Raw genomic sequence first — 18112 nt, forward strand, 5'->3', positions numbered from 1 at the left:
AAAACATTTTTTTAAAAAAAGTAAAATGAGAGCCTGATATGGTGGCACATGCCTTTAATCCCAGCACTCAGGAAGCAGGGGCAGGCAGATCTCTATGAGATTAAGGCCAGACTCCTCTACATAGTGAGTTCCAGGCCAACTGAGGCTACAGGAAGACCCTGTCTCAGTAAGACACACACACACAAGTAAAATACCCTGGGTGTAGAGCGCAGTGGTATCCCTTGTGTGAGCACAGGCCAAGCACCAAGTAAGGAAAGGGGAAGGAAGAGAAAGATGGTGTGTCACCATCTCCTGTCATCATCCCAGCACCCAAGAGGTTGAGGCAGGAGGATTGACATGAGTTCCAGGCCAGCATGGGCTACAGAGTGAGACTCTGTCTCCCCCATAAAAGAAAATAATGAGCTGGTGAGATGGCTCATTAGGTAAAGGTGCTTGCTGCCAAGACTGATGACCTGAGTTCCATACCCCAGACCCACATAGTGGAAAGAACTGACTCCTAGAAGTTGTCCTCTGACCTTTACATACTCACTGTGGTACACATGTTACCCTCCCAAATAGGTAGAGAAATAGTAAACAAGCATTGCACAGAATGTGGACAAATTGGGACCCAAGGGCATGGCTGATTGGAATGTAAAATAGTACAACCACTGTGGGCAACAATTTGGCATAGAAAAGAAAGTTAAAGATAGCCATGGTGAGGTACAGCCATCTACAACTGAGTGTATTTAAGGATGGGAGATAGTTATCCAACTGGGGGCTTGGACGTTGGGATTCACAGTCAGACTGAGGAAGCTACCTATGTGTCCATCAACTGGAGGGGTAGACCATGCATGCCTGCCTTACCATATTACCAAGCCATAGAAAGGGTGAAGTTCTGGCAGTGTGCATGGAACAGATGCAGAATGAAAGAGGCAGATGAACTAGGCGCGTCTCATCTGACTCCACTATAGGAAATGTCTAGAATGGCAAGTCCACAGAGACCAAGAGCAGGCTTCAGCACATGGGTCAGGGATGAGGGAGGGAATAGCTACAGGCGATTGCTTAATGAGTATGGGGCTTTCCTTTGGGTGCTGAGAATGTTCTAGAATTAGAGGTACAAATGTATTAAGTGCCACTGAATGAAACTTTTTTATTATTTTTATTTTATGAGTGTATTGCCTGCATGTATGTGAGTACACCCATATTGTGCAATGCTTCGGAGGTCAGAAGAGGGCTTCAGATTTCCCTGGAACTGTAGTTAAGGATGGTTCATAGCCACCATGTGGGTGCTGGGAATCAAACCCTGGTCCTCTGCAAGAGCAGTCAGTGCTCTTAACCGCTGAGCCATCTCTCCAGCCCCAAGACTATTTTTTTTTATATAGTTTTTCGAGGCAAGGTCTCACACTATGTAACCCAGCCTGGCCTCAGACTATGTGTGTGGCCCAGGCTGGCCTAGAACTCACTGTGTAGCCCGGGCTGGCCTCAGATTCACCATGTACCCCAGGCTGACCTTGAACTCCAGGCAGTCTTCTTGCCTCACAGCCTCCCAAGTGCTAAGACTGCAATCATATTCCATCTTACCCCGATATAGTACAAAAGGGCTAAAATGATCAACTGTGTTGTTACCACAAGCTCTTTAAAGACTCCTGGGCTCTGGAAGGAGGTGGGGAGTGAGCTAGAGTTTGACTCAGGGCAAGTGTCTCAGAATGATAGTCAGATCCATCTGTGTAACTTGCATTAAGGATAGATGCCAAAGTGTGCCCCTCTGCCAGGCACTGAACGCAGGGCAGGATGCCAGGAGCTTCTGGGAAGGGAGGGGCTTGATCAGAATACCTGTCATAGAAAGTGAATATGACTTCTTATCAAATGAAAAAGGAACCAAGAATTGAGTCTAGGCTGTGATTCTACCCAGTTTGACCAGATTAGCAAAGGTCTAAGTGAGAATAAGAGAGGGGGAGCTAAAAAAGGAAGAGCAACAGATTGCAGAGGGCGGCAGTTGGAGGCGCAGAGCTGTTTCACTGCCAACGCCTCTGCCTATTCATAATAGAAATCTGAGTGGGGTGGGAGTCCAGGCAGGCTGGCTATTGAAGGTAAACAGGTGGTGGCCGGCTTCCACTCCAGAGAGAAACTGTATAAAAGGTGAGCAGGAGGCCACCACCCAAGAATACTTAAAATAGTGCCCCAAGCAGGCTGCTTATCCTAGGGAGGTGGAAAATTCCAGCTCCCTCTTGGTGCAGTATAGCTGCCCAGGATGTGGAGTGGGTGCCACTGGGGCTGCTGGGAGTTCCTTAGCATTATCTCTGCCTCCTCCAGACACAGCCTGGTGGAGAGGAATGCATCTCAGAAGCTGAGAAGGCAGCCTTGGACCTCAAAGACCCGAACCGCCCGCGCTTCACACTGCAGGAGCTGCGTGACGTGCTGCATGAGAGGAACGAGCTTAAGTCCAAAGTGTTCTTGCTGCAAGAGGAGCTGGCCTACTACAAGAGGTGAGAGGGCTGGCATGGCTGGGTGCCAGAGGCCCTGGGTTCCATCCCTAATACAAATAACCTCTGGTGGGCTGATGGTGCCTTCGAGGTCTGGTACTGAACCCCAAATCAAGCACATGAGTATCTTTCAGTGGGGATTCGAACATTCCTCTAGGTGAAATGAGGGTCACAGCATTAGAACACTCCATTGACATTTTGCTGCCAAGTGCATTGCCCAAAAAAAATGTCTTGGGGGCTGGGCAGGTGGCATAGTCAATAAAGCACAAAGACCCGAGTTTAGATCCCAGCACCCAGGTAAAAAGCCAAGTGCAGTGGTGTACACTTGTAACTCCAGCCCCTGAGACAGGCAAATAAATCTCTGGAGGTGCTGGCCAGCCAGTCTAGCTGAATTAGTGAGCTACAGGCTCATTGAGAGACCTTTTCTCAAAAAAAGGATGTGAGCCAAAGTTGGAGAGGTGGCTCAGCCATTAAGAGCACCAGGTATTCTTGCACAGGACCTGGGTTTAGTTCTCAGCACCCACATGGCAGCTTACAACCACTTGTAACTCCAGTTTCAGGGGATTTGACACCCTCTTCTGGCTTCAGTGGGCACCAGGCGTGACATGGTTCACATACATACATGCAGGCAAAACACACCAAAAAATTAAATAGTTAAAGGTGGGGCTAGACGAGGTAGTGCATGCCTTTAGTTTCAGCACTTGGGAGGCAGAGGCAGGTGGATCTCTGAGTTCCAGGCCAGCCAATGCTACATAGTAGACCTTGTCTCAATAAAAATATAAAATAAATTTAAAGAGAAATATTAGATGAAGGGAAAGTCAGAGGAAGGCCAGGTGTGCTAATGGAGACTACAAGATGCACAGAAATCACAAGACCGGTCACCTGTCTTCTATTGACACACTTGTGCAGAGAGTGCCTGGATGTTCAAACGTGGCTCTGGTGACAGGATGAAGGAGGAAGGCTTCATGGAGGAGGCATCACTGGACCAGAGCATGCCTTCCAGATTGGGTCAAGTTCAGCTACTTTGTTTTTTAATATTTTTTTTATGTGTATGAGGGTATTGCCTACATTGTATGTGAGTGAACCCATGTTGTACAATGCCACAGAGGTCAGAAGAGGGCTTCGGATTCCCCTGGAACTGGCGTTAAGGACAGTCGTAGCCACTGTGTGGGTGCTGGGAATCAGACCCAGGTCCTCTGCAAGAGCAGTCAGTGCTCTTACCCGCTGAGCCATCTCTCCAGCCCCTCAGGTACTTCGTTTGATGAATGATATCAGCGTTCTGTGAGGACAGGAAACCGGGGTGGGTCTGTCTAGCTGAAATCAGAGTGAACTGGAATGGCATACTCTTGTCATCTCAGTGCTTGGGAGGCTGAAACAGGAGGGTGGAGGACTTGAAGTCCTGCAGAGCAAAAAGTAAAAAGGACCAGGCATGGTAGTGCACACTTGTAATCCCAGCACTCCAGTAATGGAAGCAGGATCAGAAGTTCAAGTCATCCTCAGCGACAAATAAAAATTTGAGGCCAGTCTAGGGTATATGAGAACTTGTCTCAAAAAAACAGGGAAGGAGCTGCTGGAGAAATGATTCAGTGGTTAAGAGCACTTGCTGCTCTTGGAGAGGACCAAGTTCGAATCCCAGCACAACTGCCTGTAACTCTAGGGGATCCAACACCCTTTTCTGGCCTCCATTGTACTACACTTGCATGCACGTAAGCACACAGAGACACGGGCATACACATAAATAAAAACAAAGTAAATCTCAAGAAACAAAACAGGGAGCAAGATATCCAAGTCTCCTTCCTAAATTCTTCCCAATTGCCTACTGGAACCATAGACAACTACGTAAGCTGTCCTCAGAGCTAGCCTAGCCCCTCAGGCAAAGAGTTTGAGTAGAGACCCCTGTTGCCATATTTCTGAGCCTAATATTCCCCATCCCTAAATTTTGCACCCTATCAAACCATCAGATAGTACTCTTCTATAATGTTCCAGTTCTTACTGAATTTTTGTCATGCCTCTCCAATTTTTCCAGTGAAGAAATGGAAGAGGAAAGTCGAATACCCCAACCTCCACCCATCACACACTCAAGAACATCCCCTCAGCCGGAGTCTGGGATCAAGCGACTGTAAGTGTTGCACTTAATGGAGCTGAGGTGTGACTCATCCAGTTCCTTCAACCTCTGACTTCAGCTCCTGGGCACTTGTCCTCAGGCTTGTTGCTAATCCCAGCTGCTAAAATGAACTGCTCCCACCACCGTGGCCTGGCCCCACCTCTCAGTTCATCTCCCTGCCTGGGCTGCCAGTTCTTTCTGTCGTATCTAGTCAGGGATTTGGGGAGCACCTGGAGGGTTGGGGACGCTGAGACCTGTGGCTGGTGTTCAGGAGCTTGCTTGAGTGTGCCAGTTGGTTGGGGTGTGGCTCCAGGCTTGGCACAGTAAGTAAATTGGAGTAAGAGTAGATTTGTACATTTTCAGAACTTGAAAACTCCAGCTACAAGTCAATGGGTCTGGTGGCCCATGCCTGTAATCGCAGCACTCCGGAGGTAGAGGCAGGAGGATCAGGAGTTCAAAGCCAAACTTCAACTATTGGAGACCTTTCTTAGGAAAAAAAAAAAAAAAAAAAAAAAGCCAGGGTGGTACAGGTTTGCCCCATGTATACATTCTATAGTTATTTATCCACTGAATACATTATGTATGCACTGGCCCTGGACCTTCTGACTTTAACAGAAGAGGCCCCAGGCATCTCTCCAAATCCAAAGAGACTTTGAGAAAGCAGATATATCTGTGGGGGTGGGGTCGGAGGGGAAGTAGAGTATTACCCATAATCCCATCCTTTGAACTCCAGGGACACTGGGACATGTGGAGCTGGTTCTCAGTTGGTGGAACCCAGGCTTATTTGTGAGACCCGCTTCTTTGGGAAGTGGCACTACATTCATACAGTGGGCCCCAGGGAGCAGACAGACAGCAGCTTCCTGATGGATTTGGAAGGGATGTGGTCCCCAGTTATGATTTGAGAGAAACACCTTGAGGGATGAAGCACAGAATCAGAAAAGCTTCTTCGATTTCCCAGCACCACTCTCACCACAGGTTAGTTCATGGGCTTCTGTCTGCCAACCAGACTCCACTCAAGTAACTGGAAGTGCTTAAGTACAGAACTGTCCAGGCTGTGCCTCCAGCCCTGTTTCCTCTGCCCTTGACTTAGTTTCCTATCTGTGGGCTCCACTCCCAGATGTGCTCTTGCAGACCCAGGTGGCAGCTGTCAGCTCAGGATTCTGTTTTCTCTAGATGTGAGGGTTCACACCTGTGATCCCAGCACTTGGCAGGCTGAGGCAGAAGGATTGCCATGAGTTTGAGGCTAGCCTAAACTACAGAATGAGACCGTCTCTTTTTTTTTTTTCTAAAAAAAAAACGGGCTAGAGAGATGGCTCAGCAGTTAAGAGCACAGACTGCTCTTGCAGAGGACCCAGATTTGAATCCCAGCATCCACATGGTAGTTAACAGCCATCCATAACCCTAGTTCCAAGGAATCTGAAACCCTCTTCTTTTTTTAATTTAATTTTTTAAAATTATTTTTGTTTTATGTGTATGCGTGTATTGCCTGCATGTAGGTAAGTGCACCTGTGTCATGCAATGCCTGCAGAGGTCAGAAGAGGCTGTCGGATTCCCTGGGACTGGAGTTATGGACAGTTGTTAGCTGCCATGTGGGTGCTGGGATTCGAACCTGGGTCTTCTGCAAGAACAACCATTGTTCTTAACCACTGAGCCATCTCTCTAGCCCCCTGACACCCTCTTCTAACCTCCGAGGGGCATTGCACGGCATGGGTGCACTTACATATGTGCAGACAATACATTCATACACATAAGATAATAAATAAGCTGGGCATGGTGACGCACATCTTTAATTCCAGCACTCGGGAGGCAGAAGCAGGCGGATCTCTGTGAGTTCGAGGCCAGCCTGGTCTACATATCGAGTTCCAGGCCAGCTGTGGCTACAGGGAGACCATGCCTCAAAAAGACGAATGAATGAATGAATGGTGCACACCTTTAATCCCAGCATGTGGGAGACAAGCAGGAGGATCTCTGTGAGTTCAAGGCCAGCCTGGTCTACATAGCTGGGGCTATAGGGAGACCTGTCTCAAAAAGACCAAAATAAATAAATAAATAAATAAATAACAAATAACTTAAAAAAAAAAAAAACTACAGACAAACAACAGTGATTCCTTTTTCTTCTGTCTGAAACTCTTGAGATTTTCTTGCCAAGAAGTTGCAGTTAACTCTCACTAGCTTTGCTGGGACATGTGATCATTCCTAAACCAATCTGAGTAGTATGCTGGTTGTCAGATTTGTGTCATAGACAGGGTTTCACTATGTAGCCCAGGCTAACCTTAAACTTGACATTAACACAGACTGGTCTTGAACTTGTGGTACTCCTGCCTCTACCTCCCATGTGCTGAGATCACAGGCGTTTGCCACCACAACCAGCTCTCATCCCTGAAGTTTTAAGTAGTTTTAGCTCTACTCAGCTCTCATAGGCCAAGATCTGAGTGCCAGGCAGAAGGATGACTGTCCCATTGAGCTTCCTCTTGGGGGTAAGGAGGCCCTTCAGTCTAGATCCTGTAGCTACTCAGTAACCACGAAAACTCTTACCCTTGCTAAGAGTCTCATCCAGGGCCCAGTGAGACAGGAGGTCGGCTTGGCTTAAACTTGGATTCACCTGTCAGCCCCACTCAGGTGAGGACCACAGAAAAGTCAGTCTTGTATGTTTTGATGGCTCCAGCTTTTGGGTTTAGTTGTGTAGAAATTTCTAGAAGCCTCATGGACCCAGCCCTTCCCACCTGAGCTGCAGGAAGTACAGAACCAGGGTACCCGTGCTTTGCACTCGGAAGTCTCCATTCTCAGCTTCTTAAGAACCAGACCGAGGCCAGGGGCATGATGGCTCACATCTTTATCCCAGCACTTAGGAGGCAGAGGCAGGCAGATATCTTGGGTTTGAGGCCAGCCTGGTCTACATAGAGAGTTCCAGGCCAGCCTAGGTACATAGCAAAACCCTGTTTGAAGAAAACAAACAAAAAAACAGAAAAAAAAACAGACCCTTCTTGCACCTTCTCGGGAAGTGATCTGAGCCTCCAGCACCTGTGGGCGCCTGTCGTTCTAAGAACTGTCACAGCTGGGGTCTTCTTGATTTTTAGTATTCTGTCCCAGCCCCTTTCCTCTGAACAGGTCATTAAGAATTGGCTTTTTGAAACTGAGCACGGTGGTGCACACCTGTAATCCCAACACTTGGGATTTGGAGGCAGGAAGATTCATAATTCAAGGTCATCCTCAGTTGCATAGTGAGTTGGAGGCCAGACATGAGTCCCTGTTTTTTAAAAAAAAAAAATTTTTAAGCAGTTGACTTTTTAGCCAGGTGTGGTAGGGCATACTATGTGAAAGCTGACGGGGAGGATTGTGAGTTGGAGGCCAGCCTTAACTGTGTAGAACCTTTTGTCAGAGAAAACGGAGCCCAGCATAGTGGAGCATGCCTTTAATCCCAGCACTCGGGAGGTAGAGGCAGATCAAGGCCAGCCTCATCTACATAGCAAGTTCCAGACCAGCTAGGGCTACTGAGGGGCCCGGTCTCAAAACAAAACAACAAAAATAGGTCAGCAAGATGGCTTAGCAGATAAAGCACTTGTTGCACAAGCCTGAGGACCTCAGTTCAATCCCTGGAACCCACATAAAAATAGAAGGAAAGAACTCACTCCCAGAGTTGTTCTCTGACTCCCATATACATGCTACACCCACCTCCATCATACACACACAATAATAATTTTTTAAGTTTTTTCCCCAGGCTCAAACAGGGTAAAATCCACAGGACAGTGGTCCTACTTCCATGCCTGACTAGGATTCAGTGTCTGCACCTCCTTTCCAGATTATTCCATTTCCAAAGCCCCTTTCCTCTTTAGCTTGGCAAGGTCTGGTTCTCTAACCCAGGCTGGAGAATCAGCTCCAGAGAGACAAAGACAGAGTAAGACCACGCTGCCCATCCGTGTTATGCCGAGCAGGTGGCCAGTTCTGTGGGACCTGGCCCTCTACAGGATGATAGGGCAGCCAGTGGGCACAAAGGGCTTTTGACCAGCATAGGCAGGACACTGATCGCCTTTGTCCTTGGAGCTGACTGGGATCCTTGGCCTGTGAGGCTGGGAGGAGCCCAGGCACGGCTGCATCTTCGGATCCTAACTGACATGGTTCCCACAGCTGAGCACCCTTTGCTCTGTCTGTTTCTCTCTGTCTGTCCTACTTAAATAGTGCTCATCTTGAAGTGCTATGCCCCTAGGGGCTCCCAGCTGACACCACCACCTAATAGTTAAGTAACCACCAGGAACAGTTAGTTGAAGGGGCTTTACCACACTTAAGTTAGGTCTGAGTCACAGAGCTGGGATAATTATCCCCATTTCTCAGATAGGAAACTGAGGCTCAGGGATGCCACAGACTCCATTAAGAGCTATACAGCTGGAATGACTCAAAGCCGGGCCTCTGAACTGAATCTTTTGTCTGCATAAAGTCCCTTCCCACCTTTTCTCCTCTCTCCCTTTCCCATGTCCCAGCTGGTGGTTGATGGCCCAAGTCCCTTATCTCTCAAATGCACTCTGAGTCCCAGACATCACACTCGACATTTCTGGGCTGGACACAACAGGGAACCAGAAAGTCCCGCTGCCAGTCAAAACAGAGTGCCTGAAGATGGTCCAGGAATAGCTTGTGACTGTGCGGCCACTGGCCTAAGAGGACCATTTGGCACGGCTGAGAGGTCACAAGGGAGCCTCAAGTAACTTCAGCCTTGTCCCCAGCAAACACCAAACACCAGCATCCCCTTTGAGTGGTCCCTATATCGCAGTTGGTCCCAGGCATGCACAGGGTGACTCTCTGCCTGGCAGGAATGAGGGGTTGGAGGGAGACAGGAAGGCTGCAGCTGGCCCTAGAGACCGGAAAGGTTGGCCTTGTGAGCAGGCTCTGCCCCTGTCTGGAACTGCACAGATGTCAATGTGTTCTGTCCCTGGCCTTCTGCCCCCACCTCTTCTCAATTCAGCCAGAAATAGTTTCTTCAAAGCCGCCCATGAAATGCCAAAAGTTAGCACTTCATTTGCTTTTAGTATTCCAGAAATGCCAGCGATAGAGCAGTTAAAACCAGCTACACTGTACCTAAGACATAGACTTTCAGTTCTAACAGTCTTGAGAATGGCTGTCCCTGTTACCAGACTTGAGGATCACAGCCTGTGCCCCAACCAGCCAAGTTCAGCTGCTGTCCTTAATAAGCCAATTTAAGAGCCAAATTAATCATGAAAAGCAGAAAAAAATGTATTCAGTGTCACCACATTGGAAAGATTCAGCAACACCTTCCCAAATTGACCTTCCAGGGTTCTGAAATAAGGGAATGGTTTGAATAAAGGGCAAGGGATGTGCACATCTCAGCAGTCTTGGTCAGGGTGTGGCCCTGTCCTCCATTGATCCATCATTGTCTGGGCTTCAGTCTTATCCTGTTAAGGTGGTTTGACAAGTTGTAAATCTTTCTTGAGACAAATATTCCCTTCCTGGGGAAATTCCTGTTTTGAGGGGGTCCATTGTTTGAATAGTCTGAGAGTCAGATCTTGACACACGTCTCATTTCTGTTAGGCCAGTTACACCTCCAGAAGTGGTAGGAGATCCGGAAGAAGTAATTCAGGAAGGAACTGCCATTAGTGGGACCAGAGACAGTCAGCTGGGACACTCCAGGTGACCCAGGTCCTCCTGCCATAGGCATGACCCCTGCATTTGCAGGTGGGCAAAGGATCCATATAGGTGTCTGAGGCCACCTGCTTTGGGACAATGATGTCTCAGATGGGAGGATTCTATTTGGGTATTGTCCTAGTTTGTTTCTCCATTGCTGTGACAAAATACTCTGACCAATACCAACTTGTGGAGGAAAGGGTTTATTTGGCTTACATCTCCCAGTCATAGTTCATCAGGGAGTCCAAGGTAGGAACTCGGTAGAAACCTGGAGGCAGGACCTGCTTACTGACTTGCTCCTCTGGCCCTTGCTCACTCTGCTTTCTTATACAACACAGGCCTACCTGCACAGGAGTGGCACCACCCAGAGTGGGCTGGGAGCTCCCACATCACACAACAATCAAAAATATGCCCCACAGACATGGCCACAGGCCAGTCCAATGGAAGTAATTCCCCAATTGAGGCTCCCTTAACCCAGGTGTGTCAAGTTGACACTAAAGCTATCCAGCACAGGTATTGTCTTAGTTACTTTCTATTACTGTGATACAAAACACTTACCAGACTTTAAGCTGCCAACTTGGCACTGAAAGTGAGACCCTTGGCAGTCGCGGTGGCCCACTATTTTACTTTAAAAAAAAAACAAAAACACTTACCAAACCAACTTGGAGAGGAAAGGGTTTATTTGGCTTATAGCTCACAGTCCTTCATTAAGGGAAACCAAGGCAAGAACTCAGGACAGAAACCTGGAGCACAGACCATGGAGAAATACTACTATGACTGTCTTGCTCCTTGGGTTCCTGCTCACCCTGCTTTCTTATACAACACAAAACCACCTGCCGAGGGTGGCACTGTTCATAGTGGGCTGGGCCTTCCCACATCACTCAATAATCAAGAAAATGCCCCACAGATGTGGCCACAGACCATTCCAATGGAAGAAATATCTCACTTGAGGTTCTCTACCCAGGTATGTGTCAAGTTGACAACTAAAGCTATCCAGCACAGGTATCCTTGGAAAAGTGGGTACCTAGGGGTGTTGTTTAGAGTTCCCCAAAACCTCCCGTGCCTGGCAGCCTGGCCTGCTCACTTAGCAGAAAGTACCTCTCAGAGTCATCATGAACAGCTCTCCAAGTGGACTGTGGCTCCCAGCTCCTCTGTGAAGGGCACATGGGTGGTCCAGACAAACATAAGGTCCTCCCCACCCGCAACCTTGGGTTGGTTGGGGGGGAGGACCTTATGTCTGATTTATGTCTTTTCTCAGCCAGTTTAAAAAAAAAAAAGCTGGGCGTGGTGGCACACGCCTTTAATCCCAGCACTTGGGAGGCAGAGGCAGGTGGATCTCTGAGTTTGAGGCCAGCCTGGTCTACATAGTGAGTTCCAGGACAGCTGGGGCTACAGGGAAACCCTGTCTCAAAAAGAAAAAAAAAAAAAAAAAGAATACTTGAGAGCTGGAGAGATGGCTTAGCAGTAAAAGAGCATTAGCTGTTCTTACAGAAGACCCAGGTTCAGGTCCCAGTACCCACATGACAGCCAACAACTATCCTTAACTCCAGTTCCAGGGGCTCTGACACCCTCTTCTGGCCTCTGTGGACATTGTATAACATGGGTGTATTTACACACATGCAGGCAAAATAAAATAAATACAGTAAAAATTCAACAGGTAGTGGTACCCACCTTTAATCCCAGCACTCGAGAGGCAGAAGCAGGTAGATCTCTGTGAGTTCAAGGCCAGCCTGGTATACATAGCAAGTTCCAGGCTAGTTGGGGCTACAGGGTGACCCTGTCTCCAAAAAAAAAAAAAAAAAAAAAAAAAAAAAAAAAAAAAAAAAAGGGAAGGGAGAGGGGCCCATCTTCATTCCCACTGCCCAGAAGAGGGACACATGGCCATCTACTCTTGATGTGTTTTGGTCACTGTCCTGATTGCCTCTGGTTGGCTCTGCTCACTCCCTGGGCAGGAGCCTGCAGCTGTGTGGGATAACTGCACTTTTTCCCTTCACCTAACACCTACCTTTTCAGCCCTGGAGTGGAGGCCACTCTGTTCAGGATTGTCACTTCCTTTGTGAGTCTTGGTTGGCTTCAACAAAATGCCACAGACTGGGAGGGCTTAACATTTCTATTGTTTCATGGCTTTAGGACCAGAGGTCCAGGGTCAGCTGGGGATAGTGATGGGAAGCTGAGGCAGGAGAATCAAGAGTTCAAAATCAGCCTGGGCAGCCTATTAAGACCCTGTCTCAAAGTAAATTTTCTTTAAACAGGCTGGTGGCTGTGACTGTAGCTCAGTTGGTAAAGTGCTTACCTAACGTGCACAAAACCCTGGGTTTAATCCCAGAACCACATGAAATGTGTGTGGTGATATATAACCCTAGCACTTGGGGAGGTGAAGGGAAGATCAGAAGTTCAAAAGTCATTCTTAGCTACATAATAAGTTTGAGGCCAGCTTGGGATACATGAGACCATGTTTTATCCCCATCCCCCTCCTCAAAAAAAAAAAAAAAAGAAAAAAAGAGCTGGGAACATACCTCACTGTTCAGAATACACAAGGCCCAGGGTTTCATCCCCAGTATCAAAAAAGATGAAAAAGAAGATGGAGAGATGATTAAGTGTTGGCTGCTCATGCAGATCACCTGAGTTTGGTTCCCAGCACCCACATGGCAGCTAACAACTGTCTGTAATTCCAGTTCCAGGGCATCCAATGCCCTCTTCTGGTCTCCACAAATATTGCAAGACACAGCAAGGGTGCACTTACATGTAGGCAAAACACTCATCCACATAAAAATAATTTTTTTTTTTGAGACAGGGTTTCCCTGTAGCACCAGCTGTCCTGGAACTCACTATGTAGACCAGGCTGGTCTGGAACTCACAGAGATTCTCCTGCCTCTGCCTCCCAAGTGCTGGGATTAAAGGTGTGCACCACCTTTAAATAAATTTTTTAAAAAGAGGAGGGGGAGGAGGAAGAAAAAAAGCTGGGTGTGGGGTTCACACACCTTTAATCACACTTGGTAGACAGAGGCAGGCAGATCTCTTAGTTCAAGTCCAGCCTGGTCTATATAGTGAGTTCCAAGCCAGCCAGGGCTACATAATGAGACCCTGTCTCATACACACACACACACACACACACACACACACACACACAATTCTGGGGTCAGGAGTATCTGTTGGCAGGACCCATTCCTTGAAGGAGGCTGTCCTAGGCTGCTTCTCCTCTAGGGGTTGATAAACTTGGCCATCCTTAGCCTATAAAAGTGTGTCCCCCCATCTCTGCCTCCATTGGGACAAGGTTTCCCCTGTACACAAGTCTGTGTCCAAATGGTTTCCTATTTGTAAGGTCACAGTCCTTCTGAGTTATCTGAGTTCCCCCCCCCCCCCCACTTCCTCCACTGTGCCCACCATAGGACCCTGTTTCTACATGGCTCACATATTGAGGAACCTCAGCATACGGATTTGGGAGATGGGGGACACATCTCAGCCCATCGCACTCACTGTGGACACAGCCTCCAGTGGGGTCATGTGGTGGGGGCTTCTTGGTCATGCTGCTCTCTCTTTATTTTCTCTGTCTGCTTCTGGAAGCAGGCTTTTTACAGCCATCATGCCCATGGTGGCAGCTGGATTGATCCTTGACGACCCCACGCTGCAGCCTGTGCGACAACTCGTGTCCCTCGTAGGCACTGTCTGTGTTTGGGGTTTTGTTTGAGCTGTACCTTTGGCTGCTGTGGCTGCTGCCAGCCTGTCCCTTCTGGCCACTTCAGTTGCATGCCTGTCACCCTCATGTTGGCATCTGAAGTGGGTGTGGATTGTGATTTCAGACATGCCACTGTTACTCTAGACCTTCACCACTGCAGCCTGGAATTTCCCACTCTGTCACAGATAATTCTTTTTGTCTTTTTTGTTTTCTCTCTAAAAACCACCTTGTCCATGATCCAGTAAAGAAGGTCCTTTAAGTGACGGGTCAGTAACCATACCCCTTGGGATTCCAGAGTGACACTAACACTGTTTTCAGTCTCTGTGCCTGAAGCTTCCTAAACAGCTTTGTCTTGGCAACTGTTTGATTTGGTATTGAAAGGGGAACAGAGGGGGGAGCCAAGATCTGTGTTCCCACTGCCTGAGGTCCCAAATGACTTCCTGCTTACCTAAGTCAGGCCAAGGCCATACATAACAGAGTGGTTTGGGCCAGCTAACTCCCCAACTGCCTTGTGGAAAGAGCCCTCGCCTAACCCAGTGTGAACCTTCACTCATTCACCAGCTCACGTATGCCCTTCTGTGCCAGGGAGAATTTCCCCAGGTAAACTTGGCTTGAGGATGAAAGAATGTTATGTTCCTGGTAGAAAGGACTATATGAGTAACATCATCTTCATGTGGTTAGAACAGAGCTCCTGGGGCTAGGGAGCTGTCCCAGTGGGTAAGGCACTTCCCATGCAATGGGAGCATGTGAGAACAGAGTTCAGATCTCCAGAACCCTTGTAAAGCTGGATATGGCAGCACCTGTCTGTAATCCCAGCTCTCCTGCTGCAAGACAGAATGCAGAGAGGTGATGGCATGGCAGTGGCAGCAAACAAGATACAGGAGGCTGGCAAGATGGCTCAGCAGGTATAGGTACTTGCCACCAAGTACCTGACAACCTAAGCTAGATCTCCAGGACCAATGTGGTAGGAGACAACCGGACTCTTTCAAGTTGTCCTCTGATTTCCACACATTTGTTGTGGGACACTTGTGCACTCACACACATACACAAATAGATGGGTTGGTTGGTATGTTGGTAGGTAGGTGGGTGGATGGATGGATGGATGGATGTTTTGGGTTTTTTTTGTCTTTTTGAAGCAGGGTCTCCCTGTAGCCCCAGCTGTCCTGGAACTCACTATGTAGACCAGGCTGGCCTTGAACTCACAGAGATCTGCCTGCTTCTGCCTCCTAAGTGCTGGGACTACAGGTGTGCACCACCACGCCCGGCTGGATGGATGTTTTTATTTTTTTATTTTTGGTCTTTTTGAGATAGGGTCTCCCTGTAGCCCCAGCTGTCCTGGAACTTACTATATAGACCAGGCTGGCCTGGAACTCACAAAGATCGCCTGCTTCTGCCTCCTGAGTGCTGGGATCAAGGGTGTACACCACCACACCCAGCAGATGTTTTTAAAAAGCAGAGCCTATGGGGCTGGAGAGATGGCTCAGCCGTTAAGAGCACTGACTGCTCTTGTAGAGGACCTGGGTTCGATTCCCAGCACCCACATGGCGGCTACGATCGGACCTTAACTCCAGTTCCAGGGGAATCTGAAGCCCTCTTCTGACCTCCATGGCATTGTACGACATGGGTGCACTCACATACATGCAGGCAATACACTCATACACATAAAAGAAATAAAAATAATAAAATATTAAAAAGAAAATCAGAACCTGGCATGGTGACACAAGCGTTTAATCCCAGCACTTGGGAGGCAGAGGTAAGCAGAGCCTGGTCTACATAGCAAGTTCCAGGCCCAGTTGGGGCTATAGGGAGGCCCTGTCTCAAAGAAAGAGAACAAGCAAGCCTCAAGCAGCTGCATGGCCTAAGCAGGGTGTGTGTGTGTGTGTGTGTGTGTGTGTGTGAAAAAAAAAGAGAGAGAGAGAGAGAGAGAGAGAGAGAGAGAGAGTGTTTGGGAAAGTGTATCTTAAAGAAAAACAGGTAAAAAGAAAAGGAAGCCGGGCATAGTGGCTTGGGAGATGGGAGGCAAATGCAGTCAGATTTCTGAGCTGAAGGCTAGCCTAATCTACATAGCAAGGTCAAAACAAAGGGAAGGGCCAGGCATAGTGGCTCACACCTTTAATCCAGACATTTAAGAAGCAGAAGCAGACAGACCATTGTGAGATTGAGGCCAGTCTAATTTCCTAAATAAAAAATAATTTAAATAAAAGTTAAGCTTTTCCAAGAAACTTAGAAATTGGGCAGGCTGCAATGCTTTGTGATGGATGCACTGCAAGCAACTGCCAACAAATCAAAAAACTTTTAAGAAGACACTAAAAATAGTTTACCTGAAGATGTGATATGTCAGTGACCGTGTTCCTGTGCTTGCCCCTGGGAAACACAGGTAGCTATTTAATCTCTTCCCAAGTTCAGAAGCCAAAATTTAAGAGAAAGAACTTGGTAACAATAGGACCATCACTAGAGCCAGTAAAGGTGAAGGAGCCATTATGGAGGCTTAGGAAGAACCCATGGAGCCGGATGTGCTGGGACACACATAATCCTTGACTCAGGAGGTTAAGGCAGGAGGATCACAAATTAGAGGCCAACTTGGGCAATTTGGCAAGCCCTTGTAAGACTAGGATTGAAGGGCTGGGAGTGTGGCTCAGTAGTAGAGCCTTTGCCTAGCATGGATGAGGGCCCTGGGTTCTATGCAGGTTCATGAATAAAGATAGACCTCTTGGTCTGCTTGTGTGACACTATAGCTGGTTCAGCATGAATTCTAAATTGATGCCTCCCATGTTCCACTCACCTGCTCTGCTTTCGGTGTTCTAATTTGGTAATTTTGCCATGTGTCACATAGTACATGTTGGTTTGAATCATGTATTTCTTTTAATGTTTATTATTTTATATGTATGGGTGTATTGCCTGCATGTATGTAAGTGCACCCATGTCATGCAATACCCGAGAAGGTCAGAAGAGAGTGTTTAATTCCCCTGGAACTGGAGTTAAGGACAGCTGTTAGCCACCATGTGGGTGCTGGGAATTGAACCTGGGCCCTCTGCAAGAGCAACCATTGCTCTTAACCGCTGAGCCATCTCCCCAGCCCCTGAATCATGTATTTTTTAAAAAATATTTTATTATTTTTGTTTTATGTGTGAGTGTATTGCCTGCATGTATGTGAGTGCACCCGTGTCGTGCAGTGCCACAGAGGTCAGAAGAGGAATTCGGATTCCCCTGGAACTGGAGTTAAGGACGGTTTGTAGCCGCCATGTGGGTGCTGGGAATCAAACCCAGGCCCTCTGCAAGAGCAGTCAGTGCTCTTAACAGCTGAGCCATCTCTCCAGCCCCCTGAACCATGTATTTCTTAAACACGTCCCTTAGTCTCACCCTAAGCAGTTAACAGCTTAGGTCTGGGCTCCAATGTGCTGCTTATATACATTCTGATTGACATTACATAATACATAACTACTTAAATTAGGAGGGCCCGCAAGTAAAGGTGCTTACTTCCAAACCTGATGACCTGAGTTCAATGTCCAGGACCTGCACAGCAGGAGAGAAGCAATTCCCACAAGTTGTCCTCTGACCAGCACACAAGTGCCATGGCATTGCATATAACACACACACACACACATATTTGGCATCGGTTTACCTGAAGATTATGTTCCAGACAGCTTTCGGGTTCTTTCTCAGCATCATTAGGCTCATTAAAGATACTTCCAAGTTGGGGATGGGGCTCAGTGGAGAGAGTGCTTGCCTAGCATGCACAAGACCCTTGTTTGATCCCCAACACTGCATAAGCTGGTGTAGTGACATACTTCTGTAATCCCAGCAATAGGGAGGTGGAGGCAGGAGGCTCAGTCAAGGTTATCCTCAGCTATATAATTAGTTTGGAGGCAAGCCTGGGCTACATTAAGACCCTATCTCAAAAAATGAGGAAAAAAAAAAAAAGATTCCTGAGCTGAGGGTATAGCTGATCAGTGGAGCCCTTGCTTGGCCTGTGTGAGGCCCTGAGTTTTTTTGTTTGTTTGTTTGTTTCCACTGGCCTTAAGGATTGATACCTCAGTAGTAGCCAGGTGGAAGGTCTTCACAGGTCACATACATGCACTCTGCTCACGCTGTGTGATTGCTAAGGTTCCGTGAGTAAATGACATAGAAGACCCAATGCTTTCTAGGATACCACTGACTGCATTCCCAGCACCATGACTGGATCTCTAGCATGAGAGAGGAGAGAGAGAGAGAGAGAGAGAGAGAGAGAGAGAGAGAGAG

The 18112-nt window shown here is 47.7% G+C and overlaps 1 protein-coding gene across 2 annotated transcripts in view; it reads left to right on the plus strand.

Annotated features, from left to right (window-relative positions):
• The window catches only part of Rilpl1 (Rab interacting lysosomal protein like 1), a 45740-nt gene that overhangs the window by 26735 nt on the left and 893 nt on the right, over positions 1–18112 (plus strand). Inside the window, exons 5-7 of one of the 2 annotated variants that reach the window (XM_017799722.2) lie at positions 2293–2465; positions 4489–4581; positions 13765–14920. In XM_017799722.2, the coding sequence (XP_017655211.1) occupies positions 2293–2465; positions 4489–4581; positions 13765–13885 (387 nt within the window). In that variant the 3' untranslated portion in view covers positions 13886–14920. Of the gene's footprint in view, positions 1–2292; positions 2466–4488; positions 4582–13764; positions 14921–18112 lie in introns of those variants that run through there. The other variant, XM_008839290.3, reaches the window with a different exon arrangement.

This window comes from Nannospalax galili, unplaced genomic scaffold (assembly GCF_000622305.1).
Source record: "Nannospalax galili isolate Female #2095 unplaced genomic scaffold, S.galili_v1.0 scaffold218, whole genome shotgun sequence".
NCBI lineage: Eukaryota > Metazoa > Chordata > Mammalia > Rodentia > Spalacidae > Nannospalax > Nannospalax galili.